At 43.9% G+C, this 23,881-nt stretch overlaps 1 protein-coding gene across 22 annotated transcripts in view; it reads right to left on the reverse strand.

Annotated features, from left to right (window-relative positions):
• Positions 1 to 21,376, reverse strand: part of PER3 (period circadian regulator 3) — a 61,070-nt gene extending 39,694 nt beyond the window's left edge. For 7 of the 22 annotated variants that reach the window (XM_063668414.1, XM_063668393.1, XM_063668391.1 and 4 more), the window contains exons 1-10: positions 21,210 to 21,376; positions 20,602 to 20,953; positions 20,022 to 20,167; positions 18,773 to 18,888; positions 17,347 to 17,548; positions 11,425 to 11,476; positions 6,779 to 6,927; positions 4,280 to 4,358; positions 2,314 to 2,420; positions 1,618 to 1,774 (exon numbers count right to left, since the gene is read on the reverse strand). In XM_063668414.1, the coding sequence (XP_063524484.1) occupies positions 1,618 to 1,774; positions 2,314 to 2,420; positions 4,280 to 4,358; positions 6,779 to 6,927; positions 11,425 to 11,476; positions 17,347 to 17,548; positions 18,773 to 18,888; positions 20,022 to 20,167; positions 20,602 to 20,729 (1,136 nt within the window). In that variant the 5' untranslated portion in view covers positions 20,730 to 20,953; positions 21,210 to 21,376. Of the gene's footprint in view, positions 1 to 1,617; positions 1,775 to 2,313; positions 2,421 to 4,279; positions 4,359 to 6,778; positions 6,928 to 11,424; positions 11,477 to 17,346; positions 17,549 to 18,772; positions 18,889 to 20,021; positions 20,168 to 20,601; positions 20,954 to 21,067 lie in introns of those variants that run through there. The other 15 variants (XM_063668413.1, XM_063668408.1, XM_063668394.1 and 12 more) reach the window with 5 other exon arrangements.
• Positions 21,377 to 23,881: the final 2,505 nt, after the last annotated feature.

The following is a 23,881-nucleotide window of genomic DNA, read 5'->3' on the forward strand; positions in this document are numbered from 1 at the left end:
CAAACCCTGGAGTAGAAAGAGGTAAGAGCAACCTTGAGACCTCTTCTCACCATGGCTCTGCATCATCTCTACTTTAATATTAACAGGTGATCAAATACGTCTTACTGGTAGATCTACTGTTCTGTTTCATGTTCATGTAGACAATGCTGTATAACAAGATACCAAAAAACATAACTTCTCAATCTCAGCATGATACTGGAATCAAGTAAAATTTCCATGCTTAAAAAAGATAGACATCAAAGGGAAACCTAGAGCCAGGTCAAAAGGCCTAGAGTTCAATTAAAAATGGACTAAAGGGTCGGGCGTGATGGCTCACACCTGTAAGCCCAGCACTTTGGGAGGCCAAGGTGGGCGGATCATTTGAGGTCAGGAGTTCGAGACCAGCCTGGCTAACATGGTAAAACCTGTCTCTATTAAAAATACAAAAAATGAGCTGGGTGTGGTGGCGTGTGCCTGTAATCCCAGCTACTGGACAGGCTGAGGCAGGAGAAACGTTTGAACCCAGGAGGCGGAAGTTGCAGTGAGCCGCGATCAGGCCACTGTACTCCAGCCTGGGTGACAGAGTGAGATCCTGTCTCAAAAAAAAAAAAAAAAGGAGTAAAGATTCAAGGGCCTAGGGGTACTGTAGCCTACAAGAAGTCGTGGGCCGGGTTGGTCTCATTCCATTCCACATGATGCTGTTATGTGGACGGGCAACAGCAAGCAAACAAGCTGGTGTCAGCTATGCTGGCAGGAAAAGAAGTATTAAAAAATGGACACAGGCCGGGCGCAGTGGCTCGCACCTTCAAAATTCCAGCACTCTGGGAGGCTGAGGCAGGAGTATGCTTGAGCGCAGGAGTTTGAGACCAGCCTGGGCAACATGGCAAAACCCCATCTCTACAAATATACGAGAATGGGCTGAATGTGTTGGCAGGCACCTGTGGGCCCAGCTACTTGGGAGGCTGAAGTGGGAGGATCACCTGAGCCAGGGGAGGTTGAGGCTGCAGTGAGCTGTGATCGCATCACTGCACTCCAGCCTGGGCAACAGAGGGAGAATCTGTCTCAAAAAAAAAAAAAAAAAAAAAAAAAGACACAAACAAGTGGAATTTGATGGCGGAAGGCTGATATAAAAAGTTTTACATGCTCACTAAAGAGATCTTTAAAAAAAAAAAAAAAAAAAAGAAAAAAACACCTGTAGGTCCTAGTACCTACATTTAACCAAAATTCATATTTTATTTCCTTTCAATTCTCTTTTCCTTATTTCATAGTATGTTTGTTTTAAACAATTATAATCATAGGTATAAATAATTTTGTATGCTGATTTTTATATTTAAAAATCAAATATTTTTCCATGTTATGTGATCTCTGCAAAAATTTTCATTGACCAATATAATAATACATCAAGCAAATATTCCAGAGTTTACTTAATGATGGACATTTAAGCTACTTTAAGGCTGATATTATGACTTGTTTTAAGGCTCATGGTACACACTGTCAAACTATCTCCCCAAAGCACCAAAAACAAATCTGTGCTTTATTTAGTTTATGTGTCAACTGAGTCAGAGGGCAGTCAATAAGCTAAGGAATATTATTTGATACAAGAGATGTTTTAGAAAATACGAAAACTGACTGGCTTACGTTCGAACTTTATGCCGACCAATGATGAAAGAAACCTTCCGGCTCCAGGGATTCACAAAGCTGGACCAACTCGAATCCAGTATGATGTAGTCTCCGTTTTGAGTACAAAATCGAATGGGAGAATGTTCAAAGGGAGGATGCCCTGCATACTTCAAGACTATATAAAATAATAAGACAAAAATAGGATTTACTTAACACAGATACTGATTACAAATGTTCTTTTTTAAGCCATTTATTTGTAAATGTTTTAGTGGTTTTTTCTGAGACTGAGTCTCGCTCTGTTGCCCAGGCTGGAGTGCAGTGGCACGATATTGGTTCACTGCAACTTCCGCCTCCCAGGTTCAAGCAGTTCTTGTGCCTCAGCCTCCTGAGTAGCTGAGATTACAGGCGTGCACCACCATGCCTGGCTAATTTTTGTACTTTTAGTATAGATGGGTTTCACCATGTTGGCCAGGCTGGTCTCCAACTCCTGACCTCAGGCGATTCGCCCACCTCGGCCTCTGAAAGTGCTGGGATTACAGGTGTGAGCCACTGCGCCTGGCCTGTTTTAGTATGTTTAAATAGAAAACAATTGCTTTAGCAGCTTCAATATAATGCCTCTCTGGTTAAAGGTTGCGCTCTAATGAGATGAAAAGAAAAATTAGAACAAATCAATGAGAGAAAAACATTTCCTCCTATAAAGAAGCAGGTCCTGACCTTTTTGGTGTATGGCAACCATCAGAGAACGATCTTCAGGGTGCAGGTAGCTTAGGATCGATGTTCCGATCAGGTCCTGAGGTAGGTAACCCAGCAAAGGCACTGCTCTGGGATACAGACACACAACACAGGTGGCATGTTATACTGATCAGGTAATTCTTACATACTTTTAAAAATACTTCAGTATTTCATTCTAAATGTGACACAATTTTATGCAAAGCTGTTTATCTTAGCATTTATAAAAACAGCAAACAACCCAAGTGCCCATCCTGGGGGAAATGGCTGTATAATCTAACACATGTTGGTTATCTGACACATTGCATCAAAATCATCTAGCGAATTTGCTAAAATACAGATCCACAGTCTCGCTGTAAGCTTACTAAATCAGAAGCTCTGGAAATAAGACCAGGCATCTGTATTTTTAGCAAGTTCCTTAGAGGACTCTGATGCCCTCCATAATTATGTTTATGTTGCCATTTAAAAAGTCTACAAAAAGCATATCGTAACGTAGAAAGATGCTGATGATGTTAAATGAATAATGCAGGTTGCTAATTCATACAGCATAATTAAAATTACATAAAAACAATGTCACCTAGGCCAGGCACGGTGGCTCACGCCTGTAATCCCAGCACTTTGGAAGGCTGAGGCAGGCAGACTGCCTGAGGTCAGGAGTTTGAGACCAGTCTGGCCAACATGGTGAAACTCCATCTCTACTGAAAATATAAAAAAATTAGCCAGGCGTGGTGGCGTGTGCCTGTAATCTCAGTTACTTGGGAGGCTGAGGCAGGTGAATTGCTTGAACCAGGGAGGTGGAGGTTGCAGTGAGCCAAGACCGCACCACTGCACTCCAGCCTGGGCAACAGAGTGAGACTCCATCTCAAAAACAAAACAAAAAAACAATGTCACCCAAAAGGTAATATCAGATAGACAGACAGCTAGCATACAGAAATCGTTTCAGGATAAAGGTTCATGGGAAACTTAACGACGGTAAGACTAAGGATGCCTCAGAAAAAACTGGATTCCATAAATATTTTCCCTGTGTAGAAACCCACAAATATTTTCTAATACAAGAGATTTAAGCTATTTTTAGAATTATATTTAGCTGAATTTTCTTACTTTATACAGATTAAGTATCTCACACATTACTATTTGGTTTCAGGGTAAACATTATCAAATACACTGATTTTCAGATGTTAAATTTTTTTAATAAAAAATTATCAAGAAAATGTTTCTGACATTTTTGCTTTACAGTTATGTGTGGTGTGGTGCGTTGGTTCCCAGATTTTTGAATTTCATGAGTATGTAAAATGTTAAAATAAACGTGGGGAAAAAATGTGGGATACTGATGTAGTGATATTGATATTTACTTTTTCCAAATAAAGATATTAAAAAACAGCATTAAGCAGTAACTACTACCTATTATCACTATCCTTTAAATAACAAAGACTATTTCAACATCCCCCAAAAGTAGGGAGGACAGAAGTTCAAAATAAAGAACAATTCTTTACAAAAAATAATCTCTTCTCCCCATCCTCGCCCCCACTTCAGACTAACTGAAATTTCATCATAAACTGATTTGAGAAGCACTTGGCAAGTGGAAATAACACCAGAATAAGTGCTAGAAGACCAGAGTCTTGGTCCCAGTTTGAGCGCAATCAGATACTATACATCTGTTCTCAGCAAACCGGCCCGTGGGTTCATTGTCTTCTCTGTAAAATGAAATAATTCTTGGCCTACCTAAAGCATACTGTTGAGAAATCAAATACAACTTGTAATCACTTTATAATATGCAAGATATTTATGTTAAAAATTTAGACAACATACATTTCCATGTAACAAAAATCAAATAGGCAAATGGACAGATTTCAATTATATAATGTATAAACATGCAAACATAATGTAAACTTCTTCACGTATATATTTATTTTCAGAAACAAATTTCTTTTAGGCTTAAAGAAGTACTTACCTTTCATCTACTTCAAGAAAAACACACCCTGGGGTGTGTGTTGTGGTGAAGATTCTTTTATTCACCGGGATCCGAGGTGCTACGGAAAAAAAACAAAGACCCATTTAAAGGCAAATATCTAATTAATTATCCACCTAACTAACCACTTAACATATTAAAAAGAGAACAAAATCTATATGAAATTGTAGAAATCTCATTTAGGGGCCTGGCCTTCAAGCAGCCAAAGCTACAGTTAAATGATAATAATTTCATTACTAGCTACATTTTAATTAGGTTAAAATGTGAAGCCTATTAAAGTAAATTTTAAACAGAGAGAGAAAGAATGTGCACATTAAATAGTTTTCTCTTTTTTTTTTTTTTTTTTGGAGACAGAGTCTCGCTCTATCCCCCAGGTTGGAGTGCAGTGGCATGATCTCGGCTCATTGTAACCTCCGCCTCCCAGGTTCAAGCGATTCTCATGCCTCAGCCTCCCGAGTAGCTGGGATTATAGGTGCCTGCCACCACACCTGGCTCATCATAAACAATTTAATAGTTAAAACTGGAGTAACTAAAAAGTTTAATCAGATTTAGTAGCTGCATATAACTAAACAAATGAAAATACTACAAATGTTATTTAGTACCATATGGATACTCTTTGTGTAATAAAATCGGTATGGTCAGTTCTATCCTAATGCTTGCTTTAAAAATGAAGTGTGGCTAGGCTCGGTGGCTCATGCCTGTAATCCCAGCACTTTGGGAGGCCGATCACTTGAGGTCAGGAATTTGAGACGAGCTTGGCCAACATGATAAAACCCTGTTTCTACTAAAAATACAAAAATTAGCAGGGTGTGGTGGTGGGCGCCTGTAATCCCAGGTACTTGGGAGGCTGAAGCATGAGAATTGCTTGAACCCAGGAGGCGGAGGTTGCAGTGAGCCGAGATCGTGCCACTGTACTCCAGCTTGGGTAACAGAGCGAGACTCAAGAAAAAAAAAATGAAGTGATTGATATATTAGGAAACTATATGAGCAAATGCTAATATCTCATTTGCTTGTGCACTATTTCATTTTCAAGAAATCTTAACTGAATGCAGAAAACAGCATCTAGTTGAAAGGAACCACTTACAAATACACAAAAACAGGTGTGATGGCTCACATCTATAATCCCAGCACTTTAGGAGGCCAAGGCAGGAGGATCACTAGAGCCCAGGAGTTTGAGACCAGCCTGGGCAACGTAGTGTGACCCTGTCTCTACAAAAAATAAATAAATAAATAAAATTAGTCAGGCGTGATGGTGCGTGCCTGTGGTCCTAACTACCCTGGAGGCTGGGGTGGGAAGATCACTGAAGCCCGGGAGTCTGAGGCTGCAATGAGCCATGATCACACACTGCACTCCAGCCTGAGTGACACAGCAAAACCCCGTCTCAAAACAAAGCAAAACAACAAAAAAAGAATACACAAAAACCTGCATACACACCTCAAACATCTACCTGCTACCTCAGTCCGTCCTGTGGTATGAGCCATATTTATTGTAGTTTGTATATTTCCTAATCATTTAACATGTATGAAATAATTATCTTTTTTTTTTTTTTTTTTTTTTTTTTTTGAGACAGAGTTTCACTCTTGTTGCCCAGGCTGGAGTGCAATGGTATGATCTCAGCTCACCGCAACCTCCGCCTCCCAGGTCCTGGTTCAAGCAGTTCTCCTGTCTCAGCCTCCTGAGTAGCTGGGATTACAGGCACGCGCCACCACACCCAGCTAATTTTTGTATTTTTAATTAGAGACGGGGTTTCATCACGTTGGCCAGGCTGGTCTCAAACTCCTGACCTCGTGATCCACCCGCCTCGGCCTCCCAAAGTGCTGGGATTACAGGCGTGAGCCACCGCACCCGGCACAATTATCATTTTTATTCGATTCCGCACTAAGCTTTTGAGTTTTGTGCTCCTAAACCCATTTTTCCCATAAGCCCTGTGGTTTTTATTGTGTGACTGTTGCATAGGATGGTAATTTGCAGGAAAGCATATGTCATTTTACATCTGAATTGACTTTTCAGTAATACATGGAAGCTGCCTATGTATTGATATATGCATTCAGAAATACAGTTCTGCTTGTAAAAGATAAAATATACATTTTACTTGGGGAGTTTCAAAAGACTTCAAAAACAAAATCCCTCTTGTGGCCTCTCTGGGAAACAATTTCAGCACTCTTATTTCACACAACACAAGCAAAAGGCTACACTGAATGGGTCACCAGCAGAGAGAGGACTAGAAAACTGTATGTGTCACCAAGTCCTGTGCTAAGACCCTTCGTTCAGCCATGCTGACCATGAAGGCAATGACCGTACAAGAAGCCAAAAGTCAGTAAACAGAGACATCAATGAAAACCAGCTTCAAATGCCTGAAGTGTTTAAGGGTCAAATTGGAGACCCCAGAGCTCTTTTTTTTGTTCTACGACTGACGTAAACAGACTTTCTCATGTTCCTATCTGATTGCTGACATTTCTGCATCTCATCTACTAACTTACCTTCATAACCAGAGTGAATCTTTTCAACCACAGTGAGACAGCAGGGTTCCGATTCCGATTGTGGCTGGGCAGGGCGATGTACATGAATCAGATAGGGGATGATCCGGAATGGGGAGTGACGCTTCTCTTGCTTTCTGTCTTCACCTCCACTGAGGAGATTAAAGATATTAGTGCTGGTCCTGACACACCCTACTGGCCCATGGCGAAACAAGGCTGGGAGAAATATTTTATTGGTAATTTCCAAGAGAGACATACCCACATCTAAAATGTTTAAACATGTTTGTTTTCAAAAGAAAGAATATGTTAGCTTAAATTTTCGATATTATTCAACGAGTAAGAGGTTGTGTAAAGAACTGGCTTAGATTACTGTGAGTGTAAAAACAGAATTAGTGGTTCCATGACTTTTCTCCTGTCCTCCATGCGCTGAATTCCCAGTTTGACTTTTCCCCTTCTGCTGTGAGAGGGACAAGCATAACTGACTCATTTCACATATCTACATCAGGTGTCACAAGGGAGAAAACAGGGTCCCCTGCAATCATGCCCCGGGGCTAGTTCTCAGTCGTCCCTTTCTACACTCTCTAAGAACCAATTTTGTCTCCAGCTTCAGTGATGAGGGCCCTCGCATGAGGTCAGGCGCTCCATCTATAAAGGCATCTGGCTGAGGAGGAAAGAAAAAGTTGAGGCTAAAACCGAGCTCAGCAAGCCCTGTCCCTGGCCCAGAGGGCGCGCCCCTTTCCACTCCTCACAAAGAACCTCTTGGCAGGGGCGGCTCTGATTGATGACTTCAAAGATCACCCTGTGTTACCACTGCAGCTGCCCAGCGGATGCTTCTACTGGGAGATGCCACTTCACCTAGAAGTCAAAAAGCCCAAGACTGAATTCACACTCCCCAACTTTTACCAATCACCCGTTTACTCTCTCGCCAGCATGTAAAGTTGTGACTGCCAATCCTAAGGGGGTCTTTAGTGCTGCCAGAGATTCTCTAGTCTGTTCCTACTTCCATCTCACTTTTTTCTTTTCTTTTCTTTTTTTTTTTTAAAGACGGAGTCTTGCTCTGTCGCCCAGGCTGGAGTGCAATGGCACAATCTTTGCTCACTGCAACCTCCACCTCCTAGGTGTGAGCCGATTCTCCTGCCTCAGCCTCCCGAGAAGCTGGGATTACAAGTGCGTGCCACCACACCCAGGTGATTTTTGTATTTTTAGTAGAGATGGGGTTTCACCATGTTGGTCAGGCTGGTCTCAAACTCCTGACCTCAGGTGATCAGCCCACCTTGGCCTCCCAAAGTGCTGGGATTACAGGCTTGAGCCACCGCGCCCAGCCCCACCTTGCTCTTTCTCTTCTACCACACACTCCAGAATCTTCTCCCACTCTGCACCCTCAGCTGATGACCTTGCTTACCATTTCACCAAGAAAAGAGAATCATCGGGAAGTGAGCTGTGTTCCGGTGCTGCCGACCCACATCCATGCTCACACCTTCCAGCTTCCCTCCACATCCACGAATGCATTTTCCAGGCTCATCCAGTCCAAAGGTTTTAAATGCCATTTACACGCTGATGACCCAAATATCTACCTCTAGCCTGGAAGTTTTCCTTAACTCCAGATTCTCATAGAGTCTCAACTTGGATATTCAACAGGTATCTCAAACTTAACTCATCTAAAACTAAGCACCACATTCCTTCTCTCCACCTCCAGGAAGTTGATTTTCCTAGAATTTCGTCTGCCTCAAAAAATGATAACTCCAGCCCAAAACTCCTGGTGTTATCCTTGACTCTTACTTCACACTCAATCCAAATATAACCCATTAATAAATTCTGGCAATTTGTTCTTTAAAAATATCCAGAATATTGCTTCTTGGCCTTTTGGCTAAGATCAAGTGTAAAAAATATTCAGAATATACAAATATTTACACCTCCCCACGGAACACTGGCCTATACCCTGTACCTCTGTAACACTGTAACAGCCTCCAACTGCCCTCCCTGCCTCCCCTCTTCCCCCTCCAAAGTATCTTCAACACTGCAGCCAACACCAGCCTTTCATAATGGAAACTGTGTCCGGGCCAGGCATGGTGGCTCACGCCTGTAATCCCAACACTTTGGGAGGCCGAGGAGGTTGGATTACTTGCGGTCAGGAGTTCGAGACCAGCCTGGCCAACATGGAGAAATCCCGTCTCTACAAAAAATATAAAAATTAGCTGTGGCGGTGCATGCCTGTAGTCCCAGCTACTCAGGAGGCTGAGGTGGGAGAATTGTTGGAACCCAGGAGGCAGAGGTTGCAGTGAGCCGAGATCATGCCACTGCACTCCAGCTTGGGGGACACAGTGAGATCCTGTCTCAAAAAAAAAAAAAGGAAACTGAAATGAACGTTTCCTACCTCTGTTCACTGAAAATTTCTAGAAGCAATGATAACCCTGTAGCAATAACCATCCCTACCACCCAGATTTGGCCTCCAAATGTGAATGCCATTTCCCACCACAAGGAACCAGGGATCCTTAGAGAAATGACTGATGCCAAGTCTGGCTTAAGGAATGTCTAAAATGAGTCTGGGGTGTCTCATGCTTAAAACAATGGAAGCTGTCAAAGACCATGGGGCACTCTCACAAGGGTACAGGGGCCAACCCAAAGGGATTCCTACTGGCCAAAGATGGGACCATTTTGAACCCCACAAACGTGAATGAGAACTTTGTCTCTTAGAATGACATTCTGAAATACTGATGCAGAAAATCAGACAAGATCTGAGCTACGCTGCCTGGTAACCTGGGAAGAGGGGGTTAAAGAACTGGTGCTGGCAGAGAAGATGCCAGACTGGCCAGGGTTCAAGTTCTTAAAAAGCTGGATGATGAGACCGCAGCAGTTCATTACATTATCTTCTCTTGTGTTATGTCTGAAAATCCCCAAAGTAAAACGTTTGGAAAATAAGCAAGTGATAAACTGAAATAAAACACTTCGTGCAGAAGTCACTGCTCCCTGTGGTGTGGCCCGTGCTTCCCCGTCTTCTTCCATCCTCGTTCCTTCCTCCGCTCGGGCCACAGCAGCTCCATGTCACTCCTCCCACAGGCCAGGCACGGCCCACCCCAGGGCCTCTGCGCCTGCTGCTCCCTCTGCCTGGAACACACTTTCTCAGACACTTGCCACCCCTCAGATACTGGTGTGGCTCACCCCCTGTCCTCCTTCTGGTCGCTGTTTCCAATTAGGCTTCCTAAGAGTTCCTGGATCACCCTGAATACAACGGCAATCTCCCACTTCCCAGAACTCCCGCTCTTTGCTTTACTGTCTACACACAACTTATCACCAGCCAACACAGGCATTTGAATATGTGTTTATTATTGGTCTCCTCCTCACAGAATTTAAGGTACGTGAGGCAAGAACTGTTTGGATCCCAGCACTGACAAAGTGCCTGGCTCAGAGAAAGCACCCCAAAATATTTAACATCAGAAACACATATAGCACTTATTAGGAGGCAGGAACTGTTCTAAGATCTTCATACAACTCACTTGTGAATGACCCACTGGAACAAGACAGCCCCTCCCACTGCTGTACCCTTCCTCCGGCCGTCCCTCCCAAGCACCCAGAGCCGATGAGCTCAAGTCCCCCAATTCCATGGAGTACTGGAATATTAGATTATTTCATCATGAGGCTTTTTCTTCTCTCTGAACATCTTGAGCATTTAGTAACTTCAATACTAAAACTGGCAATCACAATGTCATTTTAAAATATTTGTTCTTTTTATTACGAAAGAACATATTATTATGTCATCTTATATACATAACAGAATATATATATTACATATATTATGTATATAACATAAAAGGAACACTAATAATATATTGCAGCAAATTTAGAAGATAAAAAATTCAGTAGTAATTCCTACCAGCAATCAACTACTGTTAAAATTTTCATCTGTTTTCTTCTGGTTCACTGTCTCCAGATCTTTTAAATCCTTCTCACAAATATAAATCTCTTGCTTTCCTTAAAGCTATTCAAAATTTCAAAAATTAATTTTAAATGTGACTGAAAAACAAAAAGCTAAACAAAAAAGAGCCCAAAACAATGGTCATTTTAAAGTGTACTTCACATCTAGTGATTCTTATATGCTCCTAGAGTTAAGAATTATTTTTCTAGACTTTTTTCCTATCGCATTATTATTATTTATTTTTATTTTTTTTGAGACAGAGTCTCGCTCTGTCGCCACACTGGAGTGCAACGGCGCCATCTCGGCTCACTGCAACCTCCACCTCCCAGGTTCAAGCTAGTCTCCTGCCTCAGCCTCCTGAGTAGCTGGGACTACAGGCGTGCACTACCATGTCTAACTCATTTTTGTATTTTTAGTAGAAACGCCGTTTCACCATGTTGGCCAGGATGTTCTCGACCCCTTGGCCTTGTGATCTGCCCGCCTCTGCCTCTGCCTCTCAAAGTGCTAGGATTACAGGCGTGAGCCACTGTGCCCAGCCTCCTATTGCATTATTATCTAGTTTTCTCATGAGTATGTCTCTTCTCAATCAAAATACGAACTCCTTGTGGCAAGAACCAAGTTTTATTTTTTGTATCTCGCAACAGAAGTGAGCTGAATACACTAGAATCAAACTAACTGCAAAATAAACTCAGAGCATAATCCACTGTTGCTGGCTTCCACGAGCCACTATACTTACCGGATCCTGCAGAAAAAAGGTTTCACCGGAGCACATTCATACCGTGCAGCTGCTAGAAAGAAAGATGCCTGGTCAGTCACTCCCTCTTAGCCAGGTCTTTCTCAGTAAAACAATGTTGCACCATTACCAAACAACAAACTATTTTTTAAAAAAGAGAGAGGTCTCCTTGATTAAAATAGAACCCTCTTCCTTCATTTTGAGATCCAGTCACAATACTAGAATTGGGAAATACTAGTATTGGTTCTGGTACTGGAACCGTGAGCCTCAGGTATAACAGTGAGAATCGGCTTTATCTCTTCCCCTTACTACTTTTCATAGTTCCCAAATTGCCCATGTTCATCATCTCAAAGGTCAATGTAATGATCGCTGGACACAATTATTCTGGTGGTACTATTCCATCCCATTGTAATAGTCTGGACCTTCTAAAAAACTGGGAATTCAGACTATTTTCAGCTTCTTAGCTATATGATATATAATTTTCTTTTTTTCTTTAACCTCTTTCTTTGGATAAATTTCAAAAAGTTGTGTTCCTAGGTTAAATGATAGAATCGTTTTATGACTTTATTGTGTATGGCTAAACCTCCAGAAAACTGTACCAATCTTCAGAGTTTTATTGATGTTCTCTCACAACCCTCATGCCAATGATTTGCTAGCAATTCTATTGATTTCTGCACCAATTTTATTGATTTATGAGGTGATAATTCAGAAATGTCTAAATTTGCCTTAGGAGATAAGGGGACTGAAATTTCTGCCCAGTGTTTGTTAACTATATGTATTTCCTCTGATTAGAGCTTCCTGAATATCTTTTGGGCATTTGTTCACTGAAACAAGAAGTCTTCAGTTACAGGAACCATGGAAAACTGTGAGATGTTCAAAAAATATACACTGAAGGTAGCATAACAGTGAAAATCCAAAAGAACCAAAATATTGAATAAGCAGCCCAGGTCTTGATACTTCTAAGAGACGATCACAGAAGAGTCAGAAAGCATTAATAAAGCACTGAAGATTGGTATAATCTTCTACAGAAAACGGCCTCTACTGTGAGGTCAGTTTGCTTATACCATTATATTCATCACACCAGACACCTGAACTCCAACTGCACTCACTAGAAGTCCTGGACCACTGAAAGCCAGACTATGTGATCTAAGACAGCAGACGTGAGCCCACAATGAATTTCCATTCCTAGGCTGTAAATATGTGATGCTTGTTTCTAAAAGCATGCTCTGAAGAAGTAATGGTCAGATCCTTCTAAGAGGTTTGTACAAGACATGTTAAATAGAAACATATTCTAATACAGGACCAGAGGTTGACAACAGCTGAGTGGATTGCTTCCTAAGTCCTCTTGATGTTCTATGTGCTCAAAGTAAAGAATTGAAGGGGGTAACGCAGGCATAGCCTATAAAGGGGGTGGCATTAACCAACTGCTCTCAGTAAGAGTATCAATCTTTGAGATTCATAAGGCAAAAGTACAATATAAAGAGTAAACTAGAATTACATCATGCCTTATAGCCTAAGTGAATTTTGAGATCCAAAAGAATTATTTCAGGGCATATTAAGATTTTACATAAAAGGTGATATGGTTTGGCTGTGTCCCCACCCAAATCTCATCTTGAATTGTAGTTCCCATAATCCCCACGTCAAGGGAGGGACCTGGTGGGAGGTAACTGAATCATGGGGGTGGTTGCCGTCATCCTGTTCTCGTGATAGTGAGTTCTCATGAGAGCTGATGGTTTTATAAGAGGCTTTTCCCCCTTTTGCTTGGCGCTTCTCCTTGCTGCTGCCACGTGAAGGACATATCCCCTTCTGCCATGATTGTTAAGTTTCCTGAGGCCTCCCCAGCCATGCTGAACTGAGTCAATTAAAACTCTTTCCTTTAGAAATTACCCAGTCTTGGGTATGTCTTTATTAGCAGCATGAGAATGGACTAATATAGTAAACTTGTACTGCAAAGAGTGGGGTGCTGCCATAGATACCCAAAAATGTGGAAGTGACTTTGCAACTGGGTAACAGGCAGACACTGGAACAGTTTGGAGGGCTTAGAAGAAGACAAGAAAATGTGGGAAAGTCTGGAACTTCCTAGAGACTTGTTGAATGGCTTTGACCAAAATGCTGATAGTGATATGGACAATGAAGTGCAGGCTGAGGTGGTCACAGATAGAGATGAGGAACTTGTTGGGAGTAAAGGACACTTCTGCTATGCAAAGAGACTGGCAACTTTTGCTCCTGGCCTAGAGATCTGTGGAACTTTGAACTTGAGAGAGATGATTTAGGTATCTGACGGAAGAAATTTCCAAACAGCAAAGCATTAAAGACGAAGCAGAGCGTAACAACTTGGAAAATTTGTAGCCTGAAGATGCAATGGAAAAAAAAAACCCATTTTCCAGGCAGAAATTCAAGTCTGCTACAGAAATTTGCAGAAGTAACAAGAAGCCAAATGTTAATCACCAAGACAATGGGGAAAATGTCTTCAGGGCATGTCAGAGACTTCACAGCAGCCCCTCCCATCACAGGCTGAGGCCTACGAGGGAAAAAATGGTTTTCTGGGCCTGTCCAGGCCCCCACTGCTCTGTGCAGCCTTGGGACATGGTGCCCTCCATTCCAGCTGCTTCACCTCCAGCCATGGTTAAAAGGGACCAAGGTACAGCTCAGGCCATAGCTTCAGAGGGTGCAAGCCCTATTCCTTGGCAGCTTCCATATGGTGTTGGTCCTGCAGGTCTGCAGAAGACAAGAACTGAGGTTTGGAAACCTCTGCGTAGATTTCAGAAGATGTATGGAAATGCCTGGATGTCCAGGCAGAAGTTTGCTACAGGGGCGGAGCCCTCATAGAGAACCTCTGCTAAGACAGATGTGTAAGGGAAATTTGGGTTCGGAGCCCACACAGTCTTCACTGGGGCACTGCCTAATGGAGCTGTGAAAAAAGAGCCACCATCCTCCAGACCTAAGAATGGTAGATCCACCAAAAGCTTGCACTGTGTGCCCAGAAAAGCCACAGACACTCAATACCAGCCCATGAAACCAGCCATAAGGGAGGCTGTACCCTGCAAAGCCACAGGGGCAGAGCTGTCCAAGGCTGTAGGAGCCCACCTCTTGCACCAGCATGACCTGGCTGTGAGACATGGAGTCAAAGGAAATTATTTTGGAGCTTTAATATTTAATTATTGCTTCAGTGGATTTCAGACTTGCAAGGGGCCTGTAGCCCCTTTGTTTTGGCCAATTTCTCCCATTTGAAACGGGTGTATTTACCCAATGCCTGTACCTCTATTGTACCTAGGAGTAACTAACTTGCTTTGGATTTTACAGGCTCATAGGTGAAAGGGACTTGCTTTGTCACATATGAGACTCTGGACTTGGACTTTTGGTCTAATGCTGGAATGAGCTAAGACTTGGGGGACTGTTGGAAAAGCATAATTGCGTTTTGAAATGTGAGGACGAGATTTGGGAGGGCTTAAGAGCAGAATGATATGGTTTGGCTGTATCCCCACCCAAATCTCATCTTGAATTGTAGTTCCCATAATCCCCATGTGTGATGGGAGGAACCAGGAGGGAGGTAATTGAATCATGGGGGCAGTTTCCCCCATGCTGTTCTCATGATAGTAAGTTCTCAAGAGATCTGATGGTTTTATAAAGGGCTTCCTCCTTCACTCAGCTCCCATTCTTCTCCTTCCTGCCATCATGTGTAGAAAGACATGTTTGCTTCCCCTTCTGCCACGATTGTAAGTTTCCCAAGGCCTCCCCAGTCGTGTGGAACTGTGAGTCAATTAAACTTCTTTCCTTTATTAATTACCCAGTCTCAGGTAGTTCTTTATAGCAGCGTAAGAATGGACTAATACAGAAGGGAAATATCCCAGTAATCAGTAATCAGCAAAAATGAAAAGGTTGAAAAGACACAGGCAGTGCTGAAGGAAAAATACCTGGGGAAAAAAAGGGAAAGACCTGGCAGACAATATTGTGTACGTACTGTTCACAGCTGTATCTGTATCCGGACTAGTTCTTAACCCACAGTGATTATTAAATAAATGTTTACGGAATGAACAGCTAAGAAAAGCAGAGAAACAAATACAGACAATTAAAGGTTGAAAATGTATATTTAGGAAAGGGGATGAAAAATAAAATCAGTATTTTTGAAAGATGGGAAAAGAGATGAGCTAGAAGCAGGCAGGGATGACATGCATGTTTTCTAGAGCTTATGTAAAAATATTTTTAAAAGATGGGGCAATCTATAATTGGAAGAAGAAACACGCAAAGCTATCCTTCATTAAATTAACTACTGGGTAAAAAAATTAGAAATAGTAGACAGAATTTCAGATATGAAGATGAAAAAGTTATGGAGATCTGTTTCACAACAATGTAAACATCTTTCACAGCAATGGAGTGAATGCCTAAAAATGATTAAGATGGTGTATTAGGTCCATTTGCATGCTGCTGATAAAGACATACCCAAGACTGGGCAATTTACAAAAGAAAGAGGTTTAATGGACTTACAGTTCCACATGGCTGGGGAGGCCTCACAATCATGGCAGAAGGCAAGGAGGGGCAAGTTACATCTTACATGGATGGCGGCAGGCAAAGAGAGAGAGCTTGTGTAGAGAAACTCCCATTTTTAAAGCAATCAGATCTCATGAGACTTATCCACTATCACAAGAACAGCATGGGAAAGATGCCCTCATGATGCAATTATCTCCCACTGGGTTCCTCCCACGACACATGGGAATTGTGGGAGTTACAATTCAGCATGAGATTTGGGTGGGGACACAGCCAAACCATATCAGATGGTAAAGTGTATATGTTTTTCACTACAATGAATTTTTTTTTTAATTAGAGAGAAGGGCTTGGAATCAAAGAGAAGGCTGACATATATATATATATATATATGTATATATATGTATATATACACATATATATATGTGTATATATGTATATATACACATATATATATGTGTATATATGTATATATACACATATATATATGTGTATATATGTATATATACACATATATATACGTATATATATACACACACACATATATTTATGTATATTTAAAAGCTCTTTAAAAGACACTTCATGAAGAATATAAAATAATAAAGGATGACTAAAAAGAAATAAATTAAGATCACACAGGACTGAATGTCACAAAGAAAACTGCAATAGGCATCTTTGAATTAGGAAAAAAAGCATTCCAGAAGGAAAACAAAGTAATAAGACTCATAAGTTTCAGGGTCAAGAAAAGCTGTAAGGGAGCTAATGATCTGAATTTTTTTTTTTCAGAAACAGAGTTTCACTCTTGTCGCCCAGGCTGGAGTGCAAAGGTGTGATCTTGGCTCACTGCAACCTCTGCCTCCCGGGTTCAAGCGCTTCTCATGCCTCAACCTCGTGAGTAGCTGGGATTACAGGCATGCACTACCATGCCTGACTAATTTTTGTACTTTTAGTAGAGATGGGGTTTCACCATGTTGGCCAGGCTGGTCTGGAACTCCTGACCTCAGGTGATCCACCTGCCTCAACCTCCCAAAGTGCTGGGATTATAGGCGTGAGCCACCATGCCCAGCCTAATGATCCGAATTTTATCTCCAAAGTAAAATTTCTCATACAAGGAAATCATGAAGGAGGAAAAACATTTAATTTTAACTTAAAGGAAACAGAGCCTTCATAGCAACTAAACCACTATACAATATGCTGGTAATGAAATAATATTTCTGACATATAATCTGTGAAACAGACGTGACAAAATGGAAACAAATGTATTGAGTATGTTATCAGAGGCTTTTAAAATGCTGTTTTCATCACATGACTTTCTATAACAGGAATAAGAAAAACCAGATAGTGTGCATGTTCTAAATAATATGTTAATTTCCGTACTATCCCTGTAAGAATGAAACTGATCTTGATGAGGAAAGATAGACATCTAAACATTGGTCCTGTTACCTCTTTGGGGCCAGTTGTTCCAGAAAGGAAGCTGAGCTCTGGCAGTGTGCTCATAGAACACCCTCACGTCTTGAGGTGCAAGCAGGTCAACAAAGTGAGAAGACGCCAGGACATCTTTCTTATGATTCAGGATCAAAGCAGCCTGTTCAGAAATGTGCACTAACCTTCCAGACAGAAATGAAAATACTGCCACAAAGGTATCCTATGAAAAACATTTAAAATAAATGCAAATATTGAGATACTCACTGGCAATATTCCCTGAAAGGTAAATTTCTTCTGGATCTCTAACATGATCAACATCTTAAAATACACAGGCACAACCTACAAATGCAACAAAACTCCTCAAATAATTTTCTCCAACATCCTTCTTAAATATTCTCCTAAGACCTGCACTTCACCTACTGAAGGTTTGATTTCTATGCCAAAAAATATACTAGCTTATTCTATGCAGACTAAACATATGTATGGCACATAACTTCTCTGCATACTGTGCCATACACCTGGGTGGACGGTGTTCTCGTCATCAATGAAGATTCTATGCTTTAAGACACGCTGAAGATTCACCTTCTTCAAGAAGCTGTCCTTGACAAACCTCATTACATAAGCATCACTGCTCTAATTTCTTCCATTACACATAAATGAAACTTATTTATAATCAGCAGTTTGTGTTTGCTAGCATTGGCATACTTTCCTCTCTAGCTTTATTTTAAGTATCTTAAAAGACAAATATTTTCTTAAGCTATTTTTAAAAATCTCCATAGCACCTCCTACAGTACTATGTACACACCAGTCCATAAAATAAGCACTGTTATAATAGTAGGGATTGCTCATGTTCCACTATTACAAAATCTTTAAGTAACAATTATGTTGGGGTCTGTACATAAAAATAAGTAATCTCCACCACATCAACCAAACATGAGGCTCAATTACTCTGTCAAACAAGAAGAGAGATTAAAAAAAGATATACTAAAGGTCTCTTCCAAAATTTTAGGAAAAATGACAGCATCTCAACTCACCTGTTCTATAACATCCAGTTGTTACAACTTGAAGTAGTAGGTATTGGAACTAAGAATGATATAAATAGAAATTAACAATTTGGAGATTAGAATAAGATGCAGGAAATTACTCTGCAGTGTAATTTTTGTTTTCTCTTAATTCAAGAGAGCTCGGGAATGCTAAGGAGCTAGAAGCACCTCATAACCAAAGTCACTGAACTGCACAGCACACAAAATGGGCTGCTTCTGCTTTTAGATGCTTTCTCTGGCAAGGGTGGAGAAGCTACACCATGCCTCTTTAGCAGTTCCTCCTTTGCTTCTCTCAAATTGTGGTTGCTGAAACGTTGTTATTCTTCATAAAAACCTACATCTAGAGCAGGCCCTTACGAAAAGTCACCCAGGTTGATATGGCAAAATGCATGAATTCTTACTGTGTTTTTGGAAGTGTGTTCTGAAGCAACAGTGGCCAGCTCCTCAAGACTGTACATGGTCACATCTGCCTGAGGTGCTCCATTTTGACTGAGAATCTGGAAAAACTCACTGTTTGCTAAGAAACACAGGGAGATAAACAGGTAGTCCAGTGACAACAGTATCTTTAGGAAACCATTTCATCACTATCAAGCTGGATTATTTTTTTCGGATGAGAACAGCTCAGTGCATTTTTCTCAAAAAAAGATCATTTTCTGCTTTTACCTAAAATACTGATAGTTGTGCAAACTTAAGATTTGATTTTATGAATTCTGCATGTTCTGGATCACAGAAAGCAAGATACATTTAAGGTACTAACTAAAAATTTCAGATGCATACAAAATTTTTTTTGGGGGGGAGCAGAAACAGTACTCTATCATTCAGGAACATATCATATATGAAGCACTGAGGTTTGTGCTAAAGAGAATATGGCTTTAATGAAATTCCTTGAAATGTCAGAGAGAAAAAGTGTTTACAATGGTTCATTTTTAGTTTGGTAAATTCCTGATATATCATTACTGCATTATTATTATTATTATTTTTTAGAGACAGAGTCTCGCTGTGTCACCCAGGCGGGAGTGCAGTGGCGCGATCTCGGCTCACTGCAAGCTCCGCCTCCCGGGTTCACGCTATTCTCCTGTCTCAGCCTCTCGAGTAGCTGGACTACAGGTGCCCGCCACCACACCCGGCTAATTTTTGTATTTTTAGTAGAGACGGGGTTTCACCGTATTAGCCAGGATGGTCTCGATCTCCTGACCTCATGATCTGCCCGCCTCGGCCTCCCAAAGTGCTGGGATTACAGGCGTGAGCCACCGCGCCCAGCCTCATTACCGCATTTTGAAAGTATGTGTACGGCATGTAAAGGTAACTATTTCGTGGAATACATTTTTTTCCCATAACTTCCATAGAAGGCAATGTTTCTTTAAAAGGTCAGCCTTCAAAATGTGCTTATGCTAAACTCTACTCTCTTGCGACAAATGAGCAAAACATTGCATAGTTACTATACACTATTATACAGATAAAGTTTTCCTGGTCTTTCACATGTGAACAATTAAGCCACGAATGGAATCGGCGTAGATTTGCTCATCGTCCACAAAGCACCAGAAAAAGCTCAAATTATTTGTCTGACTGAGACCCCACTGACCACTCCTCTGGCTGCTTGTGTGAGTCCTGGTGCATTGGTAGGATCAAATTTCTCTCCGGCTTGTTTACCTTGCACGCTGTGGACACAGCGGAGAGCATAGTTGAGGGCATCTAGAGTGCTTGGTTTATTGCGTCTCTCCGAGGGGAAGTATTTTTTCATTTCTTGGACAACCATGATAAGTTCTTCAGAAACTCTGTTTCGATCTTGCTGTTCACTGGAAGATAAAAAAAAATTACAACTTCATCCTGTGAAGACAACAGCATCTTGCGGTTTAGGGAACACAAACTGCAAACCAAGTAAGTTTCTAAGTGCTCTACCGGCATCAGTTCACAGGGTGGTCGTGACCCCTCTTCCTCCAGGTGGGGAACTCGAGGCAAAGCAACTGGTGAATGACATTCTCCACTTACTTTCCCTTAATCCACTTGAGCCCCAACTCAGCTAACTTTTGTAACCACTTTTCCCTCCTGATACTCTCCGGTAATTTTTTTCAGTGTCACGGATCACTTCATCCTACATTGCCCGAGTCTCCCCCTTACACTTTCCCCTGGGCTTGAAAACAAAAGAATAAAAAGATTTAGGTCCCCCTTTCCCTGCTCCAGAGAAGGACAACGAACGCATGGGGCCCTCGGCCTGAAGCCAGCACGTCACCTGTGGCTGCTGTCTGCCAATTTCCTCTGCAGATGGAACTCGGGGCTCCACCGCTCCCCCGATTCTTCGCCCAGGGCCTCGTCCTCAGCCCCCCGTCTCCCAGGGCCAGGAGCTTCCCCGCGAGGCATCTCGAGGTCTCCGCGGGGCTCCACGTCGTGCTGGGACGGCCCGCAGCCTGCTTCTCGCTCACTTTGCAGTAAGCGACAGACACCGGTTTCTCACTCCGGTCCCCGCCATGGCGTTAGTGAGAACAGGCGGCCACCACGAGCCAGGGGGTCAAGCTCATCTCCGAGGAGCTTTTCCCTCCAGCATTTCCAAAACCCGGAGCTCGCTCGACTTTCAGGAGTCCGGCCTAGGGGGAGGAGACAAGGGTGACAAGGGACAAGTGGAACAGACAGTCCGACGCCAGAGACCCGGCTGGCTGGGGCGCCCCGACCGCGCGGTCCTCACCCCTGCCCCAACTTACCCGCGCGCCGAGGGCTGGGGCCCGGGGAGGCGGGTAGCTCGGAAGTGCCACGTTCCGGGGGCCCCCAGTACCGAGGGCAGGGCTCACGGGGCTCCTCTGCCGCGCGCGGGCTCCCAGAACTCCCGCCCGGCCGCGCACTCACCTGCCGCCCCCGCCCTTGGCCCCGCGAACAGCAGCTCGCCCCCTGGGCCGCCCGCGCGCAGTCTCGAGGCCCGCCGCGTGCCGGTCAGCAGCCGGCGCCGCGCCCCCCGCCGCCGCCGCGTGACCGGCCCCGCCCCCGGGCCGCGCGATTGGCCGTCGGGGCCGACTCCGCAGGGCCCTGGGGCGGGGCGCGAGCCGGTGCGCCCGGGTTATATAAGCCAGGGCGAGGGGGCGGGGCCCCCGGGGCGCGTTACATAACGCGCGGTGTCGGGCGGAGGCCGGCGCTCGGCCAATCCCGGCAGGCCGACGAGCGGGCAGGGGGCGGGGTGGCCCTGAGCGGCCTCAGGCTTGTGCCGCGCGACTGGAGTGTCCGGCCCCTTGGCACGGCGCCGGGGCGGAGCCGCTGAAGCCAGCGCAGAAATGATAGGGCCAGGAAGCTGCCAGCCACGTGGGGGCGGGACCCGGGCTCTGTGGGGCGGGGCGGGTCCGGCCCAACCTCCACGTGAGGGGCGGGCGGAGAAGGAGAGGGGAGTGAGAGGCGGGGGCAGAGAGGGGCGAGAGGCGGAGTCGGGGGGGCTTGAGTCGGGGCGGGGGGAGGCTGGAAATGGGGACGGATGGGGGCGAGAGGCGGGGACGGGGGGGCGGATGGGAGCGGGGGGGCCGAGAGACGTGGGAGCTAGGGGCGGGGGGGCGACGGTGTCGAGGGCGGGGGCAGAAGAGGGTGGGAGAGGCGGGGACTGGGGGCGGGCAGGGGCGGCCCAGGCCAGCTCTCTGGGGTCGGGTCCTGGAGTTGGTAGGTGGCTCCTGGCGGCCCGAGCGGGTGTGGGGAGGAGCCCAGGGTGGGGCGGGCTGCCGGCAGCGGTCCTCATCGTGCTTTGGGCGTCTTTCTGGGTTCCCACGGTTTTCACCGCCCGTGACCTACCGAGCCCACCCCAATCGCCCCTATCCTCCGCTAACTCTTTAGGTGAGTGGGGTGGACTTGGAGGAACCGGGCCATAAAGCAGCCCTGGTAAAAGCCCACCCGATTTTTAGGAACAGATTTTTTAGTTTTTTGAGACAGAGTTTTGCTCTGTTGTCCAGGCTGGAGTGCAGTGGCGCGATTTCGGCTCACTGCAACCTCCGTCTTCTGGGATCAAGCCAGTTTCCTGCTTCAGCCTCCCGAGTAGCTGGAACTACAGGTGCAGCCACCACACCTGGTTAATTTTTGTGTTTTTGGTAAAGATGGTCTATGTTAGCCAGGCTGTTCTCAAACTCCTAAGCTCCAGTGATCTGCTGGCCTCGGTCTCCCAAAATGTTGGGATTACTGGCGTGAGCCACTGCACCGGCCCAGAAACACAATTTTGACGGCGGAACTTAAAACACTTCCCTGCACTTCCTAAAATTAGATTCATTTGGCAACTGGAGGAAGGCAAATGTAAAAGACACTGTTTCAGAAAAGGAAGGTGTAGAGCCCTTTAAAAAAAATGTCTGAAAGCTCAGTTTAGATAGTATCTCAACACGTTAGAAATGAAAGGTACAGTGCAGAGTGCCGCCCCTCTTTGCTGCCTGGTACAGAAAAAATATTCAGTATTTGCTGGATGGATGAAATTGTATGTGAAGGAAGAGGGGAAAAGTGAAGTGAGTGTTCATGTTAGGTATTGAATAAATCACCTTATTCTTCCGAGCGATACTCTAGGTTGTCTTGCTCTCCTCCGAAGCTGGGTTTTGTCAAACTGCATTCGTTCAGCAAGCATTTATTGCGTGCAGATCTGGGTAGGGACGCTTGGAATCCCAGGGGATAGAACAGTGGCCCAAAGTCCCTGCCACCCAGGGAGTTGACGTTTTATTGAGAAAGCCATACAAACAACCCCATAAACAAGTTCATAAAGCCTAAAGCGATGTGTAGAAAACAAGCTACTGGAAGGAAGAGTAACTGGGAGAAAGGTGGAGGGGGGAGGCCAGAGCCTGCTTAGTCAGATCAGCAGGGCAGGCCTCTGGGAAGGCGGATTTCAACCTGAGATGAGAGGCGCCTGCCGCGGGTGAGGAAGTAGACCCGGCAGAGCTGAAAGTACCTGCAGAAGACCTTTGGAAAGAAGTCAGCTTGCTGATGAGAAACCGAAACAAACTTTTATCAGGTCCGTTTCTCCCTCAGGGCTTCCCTGCCTGTTTTCATTCATAGCTTAACTCTGGCCTTCAAGCCACACCCTGATGTTGAAAGTCTCATGGGCACAAGTCTCTCCAATGTCAACAGCTATACTTTGGCGGAGTACCTTGCTTGGAGAAGAGAGAGCTGGAGAGTCGGGTGACATGAGGTCAGAAAACTAGAAAGGACCAGATCATCGTGGGACCTGTAATTCGGGAAAGGGACTTGGATTTTCCTATTGTAAACATAAGCAAAAGTCCTCTTCCACCCGTATTATATTGTTTCCTAGGGGTTCTACAATAGGAATGGAAATACATTCATGAGGAAAAAAGGATCTACAGGAACAGAGCCATGTGTCTGGGGATGTCCCTCACCTATCCAGACTCATCTGTCCCAGGGTCCATGTCAGCAGCAATCTGGTCTACCACGTACGGGGTCAGCTCTGCACATCACTTTTGAAAGACCATCTATTTGGGGAACTCCAAAGCCAAATCCTGAATTTTGGTAATTGTGTAAAAGCCAGTTTCCTCCTCATCGACTATACTAAAAAG

This window comes from Pongo pygmaeus, chromosome 1 (assembly GCF_028885625.2).
Source record: "Pongo pygmaeus isolate AG05252 chromosome 1, NHGRI_mPonPyg2-v2.0_pri, whole genome shotgun sequence".
NCBI classification, from domain to species: Eukaryota; Metazoa; Chordata; class Mammalia; order Primates; family Hominidae; genus Pongo; species Pongo pygmaeus.